Raw genomic sequence first — 17,981 nt, forward strand, 5'->3', positions numbered from 1 at the left:
TAAAGTTATCACTAAAAACTCTCATTCATTATTTACATATTTACTGAAAGATGAATATTAACTCTTTCAAAACTTTAAAATAGATATATTTAAAATGTTTTTAATATTTTTCGAACCATCTAATGCATAATTCGGGCTATAAATACATGAATACTTGGATCCAAGATATATATGTTTTACAAATGAAACAATATAACATGAATAGTAAGAGACTTGGTAGCTACTTTGTGAAATAGTCTCATTGAGTGTTTAAACTACTAAGACAAATATGGTCAAATTGTTTTGCTATTCAGTTAAAGTTGATTAAAATTTATTTTGTGTCTGTTAATATTATTCACGAACATAAGCCGAGTTATTGCTTTAAAAACATTTTTAGATGATTGTACAGAATGATAGAAAAGAATAAGCAATGGTAGAAAGACATTGAAAGGATTTTGACTCTCAGACATCCAATAATAACTTGCAACATTAAGTTTTAAAACCTTTGTACATTAAACACATGGATTTTGAATAAAATATTTAGGGGGTGTTTGTTTGAATCTTAATGGATTCATTCAGAGGACAAATCTGATTCGCTCAGTTTACCTCTTATTCAATCAGATTGAATGATTCAGAGGACTATTCTGCCCTAATAAACACTCGATCGATCGATCTTCTTCCTGTAAGGTTGCAAATTCATATTCAATTTGAGAATAGATAAACGAATTTCTGTTTCTTTAATGGCTTTTTACAAAATTACAGTCGAGGTTTGGCATTTGCTGCAGGTTAAACGGGTCGGTATAAATGAAGCAGCACAAGCATTTTCTTTGAAAACATGTGTGTTAGCTTATACTGGAATTGCTAAACATGTGACTTTGTTGTAGCGGGGTAGTTTGGACTTTGGATACATTTAAAAACTCAAGTCGGGATGGTTCAAAACTTTAATAACATTTTGGATTGAAGGTTTGTTCAAGTATTTTATAGAGATCAGTTTAATTTGTATGTTAAAAGTCTTTTGATTCATGATTATAATAGATTAATGTTTTCTATCATTATAAAGGTGTTAAGATTGGGTAAACACATTCAGATTTTGGCCAGAGTTTCAAAAATCATACTGTATAAAATAAACAATATATCCAATTGATGCGTTTAATATATTTTCGGAAAGCTTGTCGAGTTTATTTTTACTGTTTTTGATAATAAGAATCGAAAAAGGACATTTAGGTGGGTTAAAATCATCTCGAACAGTAGCTGTGTAGAAACTTGTGAAAGCTTAAATTTTGAGTAATTGATCTAAGAAATTTTTTATACCAATTTGTGTCCAAAACAAGTGTATGGTATCAAATGATCAACCGATACTATTGAAATGTATTTGAAGAGTTTAAAGAGAAGATATAATTACAATATTGTGTCTGAGTTCTTTTCAAACGGGTCGACGGTTAAAAAGAAGGGTAAGTTGGGAATCATTTCAACATTGTTGTTGAAATGTTAACATAAGCCCTATCGTGTTATGTTAATATGTTTTAAGGGTAGTTAAGGGTTGCATCAGGTCAAACAAATTCACATATGATAAATTTAATTGTATGCCATTTTTGGCATAGGGTATGCTGCTATGCAGAAGATTTGATGGCAGGTTGCTGTAGTACGCTGAGTATGCTACCCTTCTTCCACTATGTTACTTTATGGAAATTCAAATGTGCTTGATTGCAAAATTGTATTAATATGCTGCTGGTAAAGCAGTGATAAGACTGGTGACCCGTTAATACAAACTAAAGAAGTTATTTTGTTGATGAATTGACTTTTTGGTCAAACTTTACTTTCGGGTAGAATTAGCTTTTGCAGGCGGATATATGAGAAGCAACCGATGGGCTACGGTGAAACAAAAGTGACGGTCAATGGAGATATCAAAAGACGTTATGCTGGTGTTTGGTCAGGAGACTTGACTTGGTAGTTATAATTAACAAGGGATACACTCTCTAATGTGTAGAGAACATGGAAGCAACTGGGTTCGTCGCATCGCGCATGTCATAGTTAGTTATAGCTATGAGCCTATGATGGTTTCTATTACTTTTTATTTGAATAGTATGTTTCCATTAATAAAATTCACCTTTTACGCAAACTTTCTATTTGGATTTTAGTATGTTTCCATGGATTTTGAATAAACGTGTACTTTGGATTTTCTATCACATTTTGTTGTTTCTTTTTATAATTATTTATCATTCAGAGCTCTAACCGAACAGATACATTTCTTTCAGCACGAAACAGTTTAGAGGGCTAAAATAGTCATTTTGCATGGTTATTCAGAGGTACAACCAAACAGCCTTAACTGGTTCAACACTTACTGGCTCAGAACCTCTTAATCATTCAGACCTTTTAATCATTCAGCACTTAATGATTCAGTACTTACCAAGACAAAAAGGCTTAATATCTCCTTTTGAAATGAAATTGTGTTTATCTAACGCTTAAGTTGTTTCTTATTATAAAAAATGTTAATGCATTGTATAAAACACAGGATGTGACAACTATGAACATTTAATTAAATGTTACAACTTTAATTGTTCTGGATGTTGTATCTTTGAATAGTGTATTTATTTTTGTAGAATTGTATTTTGAATTGTTAGAAAAAAAATAAAGTTTTTGAAGTTAGATTTAGAATATATCTTTTGTGAAACTTAATTGAATTGAACCAATCTGAATTCAAACTTTGAACTTGTTTGGATTGAGTTTAAAAAATGCTTATTGGATTATTGATGATTTCAAAATCTAATAAATTAAAATGTGTTTAGCCATTATAAATTTTTTTCTTCTTATTTTAGCTTTTTGAAAATGTTAAAATGACGTTTTCCAAAGCCCCAAATTATGGCTTTTTAAAATGGTATTTTGAAAAAGCCAATAAGCTAGCTAATAAGCATTTTTCAAACTCAATTCCAAACACACCATATCGAATTTTGATTTTGATAATTCGAATGAATTCGAATCCAACTTCAACTTTTAAATTTCAAATAATTCAAATATTCAGAATTTGATGTCCTCTAATTGGTTATCTACGTATGTGTTTTAAAAGATAAGAAAATTTGATGATAAATATTCTCATGCATTACGTACTTTACTTGATCATCTAGTAAGTGTTGTATGTTGTGTTTTGATTCATGCTTATCTTGATTTAAGCTTGATTACACATGACCACATAATAATTCATTACCAAATACCAAGGCAATAAAAATATGAAAATTTATCATGTTTATGTAATTTTACGTTTAAATAATGATATTTATTTACTTTATAATTTATATATGTATTTTCATTATATTTTTCTTTAGAGGAAACAATAATCTCTCCTTGCATAACTTTCAAACTCATTTTGTAATATCTTTCTTTGAATTTAGTAAATGATTGCTTGAAATTGACATGATTGGTTTAATTTAATTAAATATATTTAGAGATCTTTACTCAATAATCAGTGATTATACGAAATCAAATACTATATTAGGCTGGCATTGAGCCTAAAGCGTGTCTCTTTTCTCATCCCAGGTTTCACTGATATGTCTTGTAACCGTTTGACCAATAAAATTAGTCATATTTTAAAAAATACGAAAAAAACATAATACTCATAAAAAAATAATTTGATATAAAATTTTAAAAATAATAAGCGGAATTTTTTATTTAAGTACTCAAAAGTTATCACCTTAAACATAAAAAAAATTATTTAATTTTCCTTGGAAAACAAATAAAAGTTGATTTTATAAAACTGAAAATTAAAAGTTAATAAAAAAAGAATCAAATGTTGATTACCTTAAACCGTAAAAAATATAATTAAATTTTAATGTAACTTTTTGTTACAAACCAAACAAAAAAACTCAAACTAAAAGATTAGTCTGATAAGTGAGGGAACCTATTTGGCTTATAAACCTTACGTCAGTTTTCCATACAACCGATGTGGGACAAACCTCATACCTTCCAATGGTTTCAGTCCGTAATACTTTTGATAATATTTACTATTTTTGTGTGTATTTAACGCCAAGATTTAATATAAATTTTTTATTATTTTTTTTTGAAACTTACCAAATCACATGTTTGGCAAGGCATTTTGATAAAGATTATTCCCTTTTTCAACAAAATAAATTATATAAATACAGTATTAACAGTAATAATACACAAGTAAAAAGTAAATCTTTATCACATGATATTTAAACATCCCGTAAATCCCATCTATTTTTTTAACACTAAATACAATTAAAATTCTTTTATTTGTATTCTTTTGAACAATTGAACAACCCACAATAAAGCATATGGTTAATCGGGATAAATTAATAGCAAAAGAAGACCCATACGTCTGCAATTGTATACAAGGTTGTGTAGCGCAAGTTTACAATCTCCTATTCCAGAAAAGCCCGCAGTCCAGAGGCCCAATACGATAAAACCTGGTTAGGATTCGATTTGATACAGAGACCTTGCGAGTTGCGCCTCCAACCCTTGCCAAAAAATTAATTTTAATCTTTATTGCCTAGGCTTCAATTAATCGTTAGTCTCTACCCCACCGGTTAATTACCGATTAACCACTATTTGGTGAAACTTAGTCACAATTGAAAATTTGTTATATATTTGTATATTTCAAAAACCACATAAAAAATCCAATATGATTAATCTATATTAATCCTCATTAATATCCTTACCTCATCGACACCGCCCGACTAGCGCCTTACGAGTCACACAATAGGATGAGCAAATTCGGTACTGGTCCGGTACCGAAATCGGTACCAAAGTTTTGAGTTTCGGTATCGGTACTGGTATTTTCTGATTTTTTACCAGTATTCAGTACCGGTACCGGTACCAAAAATTTATTATTTTCAGGACTGAGACCGAGACCGAGACCGGTCGATACTAGCACAGTACCGACCTCATCCCTATCACACAAAACTAAAGTTTTTAAAATCTAATTTTCATATATTATTTAAAAGCATTTTTAAGTTCAAATTTTTTATCATTTTGTTTTCAAATTCTTTTACTCTGCCCAATAATCTCTGCAAAGTTTTCATCCATATCAAAAGCTGTGGCTGCAAGTTTTGAGACACCCAACCCCAAAAACTAACCACCCTATCAATTCGATTCTTTTATCATCATAATCTTTTATCATATTTCATTATTCTGATTCCAAAATTTAATTGATAACATAAAAGGTTAAATTTTAAAAAACCAACAACCTCTATCTTCTCCAAATAATAATAATCACAAAAAATATATATATTCACATAAAAAATATATTATACTAATAGACTCCAACTAATAATCACAACATAATCTTACCATATATGCTTATATTTAATATTACTGATATATTACTAATACATTACTAATATAGAAAAAGTTAATATATTATTACTATGTTTAATAATTTTGATAATTACTTAAAAGAAAATGTTATACACCTGATACCCACTCCCTTTAACCCTAACACCCCCCCCCCACCCCCACTCCCACCCCCACCCCCACCCCCCAAAACCTCATCTTCCTCAAAGCTCCAAAACCCAAAGCCTCTGCTTGTAAACAAACCAACTCTTTGACCCATACAACTTACAATCTCTATGTGGGTTACAGCCAAGCATCAACTATGCATTAACCACTTGTACCTTATGCATCAACACTTGTACCCACACTCTTATCATTAATCCATCCCTAAATCAACTCTCTCAAACCGTTCCAAACATATTTTTCTCCGCTTCTTTCTCTATACTCTCTCTCTATATATCTTTATATCTATATCTATAGCTTTTTAACCTCACTTTCTCTCTCTAAAAAATCAAACCTTTTTCTAGAGAGAGAGAGCAAAATAAATGGTGGGTTTGTTTTAGTTTCTCACTCTGACTACTGGGTTTCTTGTTTCTTGGATTATTATTCAGTTTTAATATCATTATTCATACAATGGATACAGTTGAAGCTACTAAAATGGTGATGTCAAGAATCCAGAAATTGGATCCAGATAACGCTTCCAAAATCATGGGGTACATACTTATTCAAGATCAAGGTGATAATGAGATGATACGACTTGCTTTTGGCCCTGAAAACCTTCTTGTTTCGGTTATTAAACAAGCAAAAGCTTTCTTAGACATTTCGTCGAACACCTCATCTGCAACTTCTTTTGCCCCAAGAAACCCACCTCATATTATTATCCCACCCTCACCAAGTTCTCCCTGGTCGTTACCCGGCTCGTTCTCCGACCACCACCGCCCGCCGTACTCCGCCGTCGTTTCCGGTGGTGGGTCATTTTACGACGATTATCATACCAATAATAATAATATTAATAATAATATGGGTAATGATCAGAATGATGAGGTGCAGCAGCAGCAGCAGCAGCATTTACACCACCACCGGAGAAGCTGTTCGGTGAACGATGCTTATGAGGATGACGTCAGCGGGGGGGTTGGTGGGTATAAGATGACGTCATCGCCCTGCATGTATTATGCAAGGGGGTTTTGTAAGAATGGGACTGGTTGTAAGTTTTCACATGGGTTTGGAGATGAGTTGGGGCTGAGTGGTTCAAGTTCTTGTTCTTCACCAAGTGGAAAGATTGAAGCTTTTGAAGATTTGATGAGGATTAAAGCTATGCAGCAGCAGAGGATTGCAGCCATGGGTGGTGGTGGTGGAGGTGTTAACCATCCTTTTCATTTCAATAGGTGCATGAACTTTCTTAACGAGAATCCAAGGTGCAAAGTTTTTTTTTATTATTATTTAAAAAAATGCGAACTTTATTGATTATTATTCTTTAACTCATGTGTGGAATTTTTTTTTAAGTTTGTTGAAAAAGAGTAACATGATGTTTATTCTTGAATTGTATATGTTATTATTTGTGGTTTAATTTAAAAAGGATTATTTTTTGTTGAATTTGCTTGGATAAAGATTTATTTATTTTTCATTATTATTATTATGCCAAAAAAACTGAGCTTTATTGATTATTCTTCAACTCATGTGTGGGAATCTTGGGTTATTGTTTTGGTTTACAAAGGATGATTTTTGGTTATTCTTGTTGAATTTGCTTGGAAAAAGGGGAAAAAATGGAATCTTTACTTGTGTTTTATGTTTTTGGAACATGATTATTCCCTTTCTCCAATTTCCCAGCAGCTTCATCTATAAAAGTTTAAGAATATGTTCAGTAAAAAAATTATAACTTGGTGTTCATTATGCATTTTTAGATCAATTACAGTAAAACACAGGTAAAGATCCTCTTTTTTTTTTTTTTTTTTGGGTAAGTTTGAAGAAATAGAAATACTACAGGAAGAACTAAAAAAATATCTTTTAAAAGCACAAATAATGACATATAATTGAGGAATAAATATGATGTTCTTCTTTTTCATCATAGTATTTTTTGTTGTTGGAGAAAACATGATTATTCCTTTTCTCCATCTTCCCATTTTGTAAAACTTCAAAAATATATTATCAATGAAGGAATATAACTTGGTGTTGTTTTTGAATTTCTAGATCACCAACAGCTGCAATGATGCTCGGAGACGAATTTCACAAATTTGGTCGATGCCGACCCGACCGAAATGATTTCGGGCCGATGGGTTTTGGGGGCTCGAATTCGAGTTCTCGACAAATTTACTTGACGTTTCCAGCTGATAGTACTTTTAAAGAAGAAGATGTTTCAAATTACTTCAGGTAACTGGTTCTAACATGCAATGTTCATATTTGACATTGATTTAATTATTTTGTTTGAATAATGAAATGTTTGTTTTAATGTTTTAGTATGTTCGGTCCGGTTCAAGACGTGAGGATCCCGTATCAGCAAAAACGCATGTTTGGTTTTGTTACGTTTATGCTCCCGGAGACCGTGAAAGCAATTCTTGCTAAAGGAAACCCTCACTTTGTATGCGATTCACGGGTGCTTGTTAAACCGTATAAAGAAAAGGGAAAAATACCTGACAAGTATGGCTCTTTTGCTGTCTTGCTTTATTATATTTTGATTTTTAGTCATACATTGTTATTATAAACAATAATATGAATATGTTATGTAGGAAGCATCTACAACAGATGGAAAGAGGCGATTTTTCTGGTTGTTTGAGTCCAACTGCACTCGAATCAGCTGAACCATTTGATCATATACCATTCGGTGAGCAAAAGTTTCAATCCGAGTCCAACATTTAGCTTCTAAAACTATGCTATTTATATAAGTGTTTGATCTCCCAACTATTTCTGTTTGCAGGTGCTAGAATGTTTAATCATGACATGATGTTGAGAAGAAAGTTAGAGGAACGTGAATTACACCAAGCGATTGAATTTCAAGACCGACGGTTAATGAATTTGCAGTTAAATGATGTGAAAAATCATATGTTTCAAAGGAGTTTATCTCTAGGCGCTGCTATTAACTCGCCAACTCAATTGAACCAGAATCTTGTGTTTCCGATGGATTTCAACAATGAAGAACTTGTGGCTGGAGGTAGTTTTGAATATTATTTGTATCATATTTTTATATTTATTACTAATAACAACCAATCTATCGCATGTGACGCAGCACTGAATGATAAATCTGATCCCATTTTTCTACCAGAAGCAAAGGAAGAAAGCTCTGATCAGAATGAAACTCCTAAGAAAGAAAGGTTTTGAACTTTTCATAAAGATGCAAGTTTCTTAAATATTATAATTTGTGTTGTGTTATAATTGTGTGTATTTATTGTTTAAGTTGCAGCTTTGAGTATGCACTTCCGGATAACTTGTTTGCTTCCCCTAAAAAGTCAACCACCACAGATCAAACTAGTTTCTCAAATGATACGCCCGAAGCCGATTATTCTGCTGCAATTCCTATTAATGTTACTTCCAAATGCCAAGGTATAAATCCAAACACATATATTCTTTAGATATTTACTTTTAGTGAAAAAGTTTGTAACTTTTGATCATCTTTGTAATTAATCTTCTAATAAAAACAATGGTTAGTGCCAAAATTCTTTTTTAATATTTGCCTTTCTTTTTTGTGCAAGAAGCCATTGAAATGTAGGTGATTTTCGGCTTTTCAACAAGGGATCTTGGATCACAATTTTTACTTTGCTTGGTAAGAATATTTCAAATATTTTTTTGGTCATATTTTGAATAAAAACATCTAAACTTGATGAAAGTTCAAGTCTTTCAAGCCAATACACGGTCACGATCTTGAATCTTGAATATTTTCTTGTCAATTGTTTAATAAACTTGATGAAAGTTCGAGTCTTTCAACCAATATGCGGTTAAGATCTTTAATCTTGAATATTTTCTTGTCAAGCGTTAAAAAAATTCGCACAAAGTTGAAGAAAGTTTGAGTCTTTAGCCAATACGCGGTCAAGATCTTAAATCTTGATTATGACAATTGATGCTAAGTTTAAATTTTGTTTGTTTGTTTGATGCAGGTGTAGGAGCAGGATATACTTAAGGAGAAAACTATCATCAACAACAAAAAGAAAAACAAGGAATATTATTATTAGGAAAGACTTCAAGACTATTGTTATCTTCAATACCTACCTCCCCATACTACTTACAACTATACATAATATGCAATACATAAAAGAAAAGCAAGGATAGATGAACTGATTTTATGACAGTAGGGTTTCTTTGTTTGTTAACTTTTGTACCCTTGTGTGCTGGACCCCCCCCCCCACCCCCACCCCCACCCCCACCACCATACACTCATTGAACCATGCATATAACAAATCAAAAGAAAAAGGGTAGTAGTGGTTAGCAACTTTCTTTTACTCACTTGCATCATTATATATGATCATTTCATTTCTACTTATTTGGTACAAACTTATAATGCATAGCTTACAAGCTGCATGTGTATTAGTTGGTGTGTGTGAATGTTTGTGTTCAGATTGGGTATATTCTATTTTCTAAAGGCTAAAACGCAATTGAGGTATGATTGAATCTTGAATTCTTGGAGTAAAGCTGTGATCTTTGTCATATTTTTATACCTTTTTAAGTGTTTCTTTAGATTTGACTTAACCTATGAAGTCATGTTGATAATATTTTCATATGGTTTAGGCTTTTTTGGTTAAATAAGGTTTTGATGGAATTTTGGCTTGTCCACTTTGGGTAATTACTAATTAGGTTATTTGCATGTTTGGACATGCTTTGGTGAGTTGTACTTTGTGCATTGTGAGTTGTACATTGGAGTGGTTTGTTGTCTATAAAGTAGGTGGGATGAAGGGGATTTTGATTTAAAGGATACTTTTAGGAGTCTTTTTGTCTTATTTTATGGCTTGTTTTAAGGTCCACCATGTCACATGGGTTACTGACAACCCATTTTCAATCTTTCAATGGTAGAGTACCACACACCTTTCACTTTCATTATTTCCTTGCTTCATGCACATATTATTGTTACTGTGTGTGTTTGGCCTTTTGTTTTTATGGCTTGATGGTACATGTCCTTTTAAAAGCAATAATGTTATAGTACCTGTATGGTATGCAATAATACTTGTACCTTTAGATTTAGTCTTTGATTTGCTTATAGAATAACCTTTTGGTTTCGGAACATGGTTGTTTATAAACCGATGAAACACACCAAAGCGTTTGAAGCTAGGTGATTCGGCCGGTTTTGAGATTCAAACGGTTGGTTCGCTTTTTGGTTTAGGTGGTGCCGGTTTTAATGGTTTGGAACTTGAACCCTAGGTCCGACGGTGCATGCTATACAATATTAGTTTAGCTTTTCTAAACCAAACAATTTTATTGTCCATTTTAGAGACTTTATTGCATAAGTTGGTAAGTAAAATTGTTGCTTTTAGAGACTTTGAGACCCTATTGAAGGATGGGTTTCCAATGACATTGTTTATATATATGGTACAACACTGTAATTGACAAATGAGAAATTAGAATAATACTTTTATCAAATGTTCATGATTTTGAGACCTAATTCCTTCCATGCATTTATGTTTTATGTCCTTACATGATTGTGTGTTGTTTTCAATTTGATAGGTTAATGTTAATCCAGCAGAATATAATAATAAGCCACACAAACATAAAGTCATTTGTAATTTACAAAATGGTCCTTGTAGTTTGTTAAACGACTAAGTTATACACAAATAGATTATTAGGGGATGTCGGAAATCAAACCGAATCAAATTCACATGAATGTCTAGAAACCAATAGTGGTGGTGTTGGCATGGGAGATGAGATACTCAATGTATGGATTGTAGACGGCAATGTGTACCAAATCCGAAAGCGAAGGAGCTTTAGGATGATTTTATGTAGCAAATATTAAAGTGAATGAGATCAAGAGAATGCAATAATGATAATAGTTAAATTTTTTTTTAATACTTATGATGGTAAGTTTAGCATATCATAATTTAAGTAAAAATATGTGATAATGTTAAAACTACGAGGACCGTATTCTTAATTTTGGCATGACAAGGATCATATATGTAAATTGAGATAAAGTATGAGAATATTAAATTTAGATGTAGGCATGTGGTTACATCAATGTCTTTCTTTTTATTGAATACTTTTGCATATAATAAAATCTGGTCATGTTGTAACATCAATAGTCTATTATTAATGCTTATTTTCCATATTTTATGCCTTCAAGACATTTTTTTACTCCACAAATCTATGTCATGTCCTTCTTTAGTAATTCTGTTTTCATTTTTAATGTTAAACATGTACACGTTAAACAAAACATTTTATCTATAGATATACAAAGAAAAAAAGAATGATTTTAAATTATAAAATAATACTTTTTAGGCGACTATAATAGTTTAGAGTTTTGTAAAAGTTAAAGCCAAGTATAAAATGATTACAAAGTGCTAAGACATCCTAAAAGGTTTTTAAGAGTCATCCAGTGGATTCTGATTTGTAAGATTTGCGGCTTATTAGGGTGTAAAAGCGTGTTTATTATTTATTAATTATTATACATAAGTATTATTCTATACGTCTATAGTTGTAATTTGCATGTATATTTATTACTTATATTGGTGAAACTTATTATATTAAATCTTGATATATGAAGTTTGAGCTTGAGTTTGTTTATCAAACAAGTTCTAAATTAGGTTCCGTTTAATCCAAGGTAATAGTAAGTGGATCTCAAATAGTGGACGAATGACCGGACCTTTTTACATGTCTAGTCTTGTTTTAAATATGTGTTAAACTCTATTTTAAATATTTATTACAAATTTGTTAAGTAGTGATTAGTTGATAGCCAAGAAAAAGGTTAATGTACAATTATACATAGAAACATGAGTGATACCTTCAGATTTTTAACAGACAACCTCTAAATTATTTGCTACCAATGACACAAAAGAAAATATAAGTTTTGTAATTTAAAAACTATTAAGTCATTAAAAAATAAATAGACAACCTATTGACCTAATCACACATTTTTTAGACCTAAGTACCAACTCAATTACCCAAATCACACATCTTTTAGACCTAATCTCCCCTCCCCAAATCAACTAAAAGACATGTAAATTAAATCACCCGAGGTGGCAGGTCTTGAACAAATAATATAAGTGGGTCGGAGGATCTTGAACAATAATTTGGATGAGCCTGACTCAATACATATAACTTTTTTTTTCTCGGAAAAATTACACTACTGAGCGAAAAAGCTGGGTGGGTCGGCCCCGTCTATACCGTCGATTTAATGGCCCAGTTCAAATGGGTGAATCTAACTAGTTTTCAGTCTATACCGTCAAAACCTATTTCATTATCTGAAAGTAACTAACCAGGTTACAACGTGATAGGATCATAATTCTTGTGCCACATTATATTTCTTAAAAGATAAACCAGAAGTCCAGAAGTTTTCTAGAATGCATCTAACTTTAGTTTCTATATTTTTAAAGTTTATATCTCACATTTAATGTTATTGTCTCACATGAACTTTTGGTTCGTGATACATACATAATTACACCATACATATTTCTCATATCTGGATGTGGTTTTTCAATAGTCCACGATTATTGGAGGTTGGAATCATTCTATAGTGCATGTAGAGTTACATGAACGAGACAAGTAGATGTTATTAATTTTAATGTTATCAAGTCATTTTAGTTAGTTTGATTTATTCATTTAAAATTAAATAGAAATGCGAATAAACATTTATATAAGTTAGTCAAGTCCCGATCGATAATCAAACACGAAGTAAACAACTAACTCTCGTTTATATTAATCAGAAAATATAACTCAAAAAATTGATTACAAATACTCAAACCCTAACTCGGTTTCACTCTTCTTGACAAACCTAACTCTGTTTGACCCTTGATGAACCATTACTTGGTTGCATCCAATGTGTTATCTAATGTCTAACTATAACTCAGTTTATATAGACCAACTTAACTTGCTTGCCAATATATTACCTATTTTAGTTACAAAACAATTAGGAAACATATTGTAATTAGGATAAACTATGACCTATTTATCAATATTGGTCCCTCAAGTTCGTCGGCTTGTGATTTCGAGTCCGAAATTATCAATTGTTAGGAGGTGTGAAGTAGGGATGGCAATGGGTCGGGTTTGGGTATTCCCAAACCCATACCCGGTTATGAAAGTCTGTCCCAAACCCGTCGGGTTTTAATCAGGTAATTACCCGTCGGGTTTCGGGTTTTCCTATCAGGTTTCGAGTTTCTTATCGGGTTTTGATAAAATACCCGTCGGGTATACCTTGCTCAAAACCCGCTAGGTTTCTACCGGGTTTTGACAAAATATAACTAATCGATTACAAAGATGATTACGATAAATATAAAATGTCTCAAATAATTGACATAAACAAGTTCCGACAAATAATATATTTGGAATATAGTATATATATAGAGAGAGAAAGGATCAAATAAGAAGTTTGGTTTTCCTAAGAAGGCTAGGAAGGAGAGTATTTTAGTCTACTACCTTAATATTGAAACCCATAATTTAATTTCAAAAACCCACTTAATTAAAACACATTTAATTACACTTAAATTTTCACTCATCTCCTACAACTACCACTGCCCACCGCCACCCACCGCCACCACCTTGCCGGAAAAGTTTTCGAAAATTTCGCCGGAAAATAAAACACTATGAAAAACACAATGTAAAAAACACAATGGAAAAAACACTATGAAAATAAAAACACAATGACAAAAAAGACACAATGAAAAAAAACACTATGAAAATAAAAACACAATGACAAAAACACAATGAAAACACAATTAAATAACACAATGTAAAAAACACTATGAAAAAATAAAACACAATTGTATAACACAATTATGATAAAACACACCTTGTAAAAACCCACGATTTTTTTATTATTTTTATAAAACAATATGGTACTCATATAAAAGATAAAAAAACACTCGTTTTTATGGTGAAATTGTTTTGAAAAACAAATGTCGTATAAAAAAGTTATGGACGTTTTAAAATTATGGAGGAATTTGACATGTGCCTTGCATGTGGAGAGAGAAAGTCAACAAATGTGTTATCCCTATATGCCCTTACCCTTGTTTTACACTTGATGATCTCTCTAATCTAATTTCAACCATTCAATTCTCAAATGAATGGACAAGATTATTTCATATCCTTCCTAGGAAAACTAATTTTCTTATTATAACTCAACCCTATATATATAATATAATAAGCTATATCGGGAATATAATCGGATAAAATGGGTTTATGTTATAGGGTAACTGGGTCGGGTAATCGGGTATATTAGAAATCCCAAACCCGTCCTTAACCCACGAAAAAATTCAAAACTAATCCCAAATCCGTCCCAAACCCTAATGGGTCGGGTATTACCCGTCCTATTTATGTCGGGTTTCGGGTTTTCCTATCGGGTTTCATTGTCATACCTAGTGTGAAGTGCGTTCAAGATTATTTTAATTTCCAAAAACATTGAATTCGGTTGGGGGGGGGGGGGGGGGAGTGTTAGCCCATGATGGGGGGTATCGTTAACTAGGCAGCAGGCCGCGCCCAACTGCCCACAACAAACAGAAATCCAGTTTCTATGTATAAGGGCCTTCAGAAATTCTTTTGGGCTAACATGGCTACCTGTTTCAATTGGTATAAACTAGCCATCTTTCTACAATTGTGTTCGGAGGAAACAACTTTGAGCATAAATAATTGTGACCCTATTATGCATATTCAGTAATTATATATATGATCCTAAGATGCAAACGTAAATAGAGCATATGTAACATTAGTGTTCGGTTAAACGGGTTGATCAATAGGACACGACACATTTAACATGACTACTTAATAAACACATGCATAATAAGCTGGTACACACTTACACGGCATGTTTAACACTATTAAATAATAAGCGGTTTAAAAACACGAACAACATCATATGTTTAACACATTCAAGAAGATATAAGACACAATAATAAATATGTTTAGAAGTTTATTAAAATATAAGTCACCAAAAACTATTATCCATATTCATTTAAAATATATTTAAATAAATAATTATAAAATTACGTCGTTTTGATACAACAGGTCATAAACGTGTCAACGTATTGACCTATTCAAAACGATACGATAAACATATTGTGCATGTCATAACTATTTTAGTCGGGTCATTAACGTGCAAACCTGTTTTATGACCCAAACCCGTTCACCCCATAATATGCTTAAAAATTTACATCATAATGTTCAACTCACCAACGTAAATAATTACATTTTTATTCTCAAATAATTAAAAGTAAAACCTTGCTTTACCTGGGATGAAACCGTACAACTTGCATGCACGTGAGCATAACACCAGTTTCTTATCAATGGTAAAACACCAGTTCCTTTTCAACTCCATAGCTTTTAGTTTTATTGTCTACAAAAGGCAATTCATTCCATCACCTCATCAATTCACACGTAGAATCTTTCTATCAGGTGTTTTTGACCCTAGTTTTGATAGATAGTGTATCACACGTGAATATGTGACACAACTCATCTTGAACTCATAGGGAATTTTTTTTATTAAATTCTAAACATCTTTTGGCGTATCTAATCCATTATAGATGCATGTAAAATCGGGATAGAGAAATGTGACGTGACAAACATTATTAGGCGTTTTGGACCCTAGTTACTTAGGATGTGACGTTGTGCACCACAAGCGATACAACTCATCTTGAACTTGTAGGGATTTTTTTTATAAACTTCTAAACATGTTTTTCGTGTTTCTAATCAATTAAAGGCGCATATAGTTGTAAAACCGGGGTAGAAAATGTGTCAGGACTACAACACTTGAAATATGGATAAATCCACATTCAAAAGTTAAGAATTGATGTAATTTGTATTATAAAAGTACAATATAAAACATACTTTATAGTGTGTAAAATACGTTTTAGGGATACGCCATCGTTACATTTTTAGTTTTGTTTTATCGAGGTCATTAATTTGTTAATTAAAAACATTATAGTGGTCTATTATCAAAGATAAAGTCTATAAACACATTGGATTAAGAGGGTTTGAGAGGTCTTGAATTCAAACTTTTCAAACGATAAAAATTAAAAGAAATACGACATAAAAAAAATCTTCTACCACATGCAAATTGCATCCAAAGTATGTTAAAAAATTGTCTTTGCTTATATGTCGACATATATAAATTTAAACTGGTATCTTTTTTAAATGAATAACTAGGATATGTTTGTGGGTGTAGAAACATGAAATGAATCTGACCTGATCCATGACGATGTTCCCCGGTCTTCGAGATGAACGAACCACGACTCGATCTTCTTCTCCGGTAGCTTAAGATCTGCAATGGTTTTTGGGGGTGTGGAGGTGACTGCTAAGAAATCTCAAGGATCTCTTGTTTACAGACACAAAAATGGTTATGGTGGTGGCTCTTATTGAGAACAACCAACCTTTAATAAGGAGGTGGAGACCTCCTTATATAGGGAGCCTCAAGGCCACCATCATGGTACCCTAATGGGCCTAGCCCAGTTAGGGTTACCTCCACAAAACCCCCTCAGCCCAATAATATTGTATTAGCCCATATAATAAAACAAGCCAAACATAATAAATTAAGGTCGTAAGCCGGGTTTAGTATCATACCCCTACAGTGGGTGATAACTTTAATCAGTTGGCCTTAATATAAAAACTTTAATATTTATATATATTAGTAGCTAGATTGCGCGCATGATGCGATAAGCGGATAACGACGCCAAATTGTAACACTAAAGTGGTTTTTATGTTGGTTCATAAATCAACTTGTGAATATGTAACATGTAATCGAATTTAAGAGGAAAAAACTAGCTAGATTGCGCGCGTGACGCGACATCGATGCCAAATTGTAACACTAAAGTGGTTTATGTTGGTTCATAAATTAACTTGTGAATATGTAACATGTAATCGAATTTAAGAGGAAAAAACTGCTAAAATTATATAAATTTAAGTTGCAACCTTTTTATGTTTTAAAGACTTGTAAATAGAAGTATCTATGGCTTGTACTTTATAATCCGAGCATCGGTTTTAAATAAAATTTATATCAAAACGTAAATCAAAATAATAACATATCAACGATGTGTTTGAATTTTTTAAAGCACATAGTATACCTGAAAATATAAAGAAAATAGTAAACATAAATAGATTTGAGAAATATGTGGAGAAAGATAATAGCTTAAAATGTAAATATTGGTTAATTTTTTTAAAAAAACCAAACCAATTGTTACGTAAGATATGTTAATGAAAAAACAAATTTAGCCCTTAAAATTCAAAAATTCATGCAAAAGGTGTAGTACTTATGATAACAAGTTAGATGCCTTTTAAAATTTAAGATGTCCGTAACTCGTATATTATATGGGTAGAGACAGAGATGTTTAAATTTTCTGATCCTTAATTTTGATTAAAGGTGCCAATTTTTATAAATTCCACACAAATTAATATTGCAATTACAAATACTATCATATTTTGTTATACTAACAATTGCTGATTATTTGATATAACATAATGTGCATTGTAATTTAAATTATATGATTTATTGATAACAGAAATATACTATTCAGTAAAAATCCATATGTTCACATGATAATCTAGTAAAAAGAATTTATTCTCTCACATTTCTACCTTCCTCTATTTAAGGGTTACTTGCTTGT

At 31.8% G+C, this 17,981-nt stretch overlaps 1 protein-coding gene across 5 annotated transcripts; it reads left to right on the forward strand.

The window, feature by feature from the left end:
• The first annotated feature begins 5,547 nt into the window (after positions 1-5,547).
• Positions 5,548-9,716, forward strand: LOC143607442 (zinc finger CCCH domain-containing protein 46-like). Of its 5 annotated transcripts, none has more exons than XM_077082900.1 (9): positions 5,553-6,680; positions 7,453-7,632; positions 7,720-7,899; positions 7,989-8,083; positions 8,177-8,410; positions 8,486-8,570; positions 8,654-8,799; positions 8,949-9,017; positions 9,352-9,715. In XM_077082900.1, exons 1-8 carry the CDS (start codon positions 5,899-5,901, stop codon positions 8,963-8,965), a joined length of 1,719 nt encoding a protein of 572 aa, XP_076939015.1. In that variant the 5' UTR covers positions 5,553-5,898; the 3' UTR covers positions 8,966-9,017; positions 9,352-9,715. The 5 variants fall into 5 exon arrangements, with proteins under 5 accessions (XP_076939005.1, XP_076939010.1, XP_076939015.1 ...); XM_077082911.1 differs by having other exon boundaries at positions 5,555-6,680; positions 8,660-8,799; positions 9,352-9,714; XM_077082907.1 differs by having other exon boundaries at positions 5,559-6,680; positions 8,952-9,017; positions 9,352-9,713.
• The last annotated feature ends 8,265 nt before the right edge of the window (positions 9,717-17,981 follow it).

This window comes from Bidens hawaiensis, unplaced genomic scaffold (genome assembly GCF_021521415.1).
Source record: "Bidens hawaiensis isolate Kalapana, Puna unplaced genomic scaffold, B.hawaiensis_p1.1 tig00002123_1, whole genome shotgun sequence".
NCBI lineage: Eukaryota > Viridiplantae > Streptophyta > Magnoliopsida > Asterales > Asteraceae > Bidens > Bidens hawaiensis.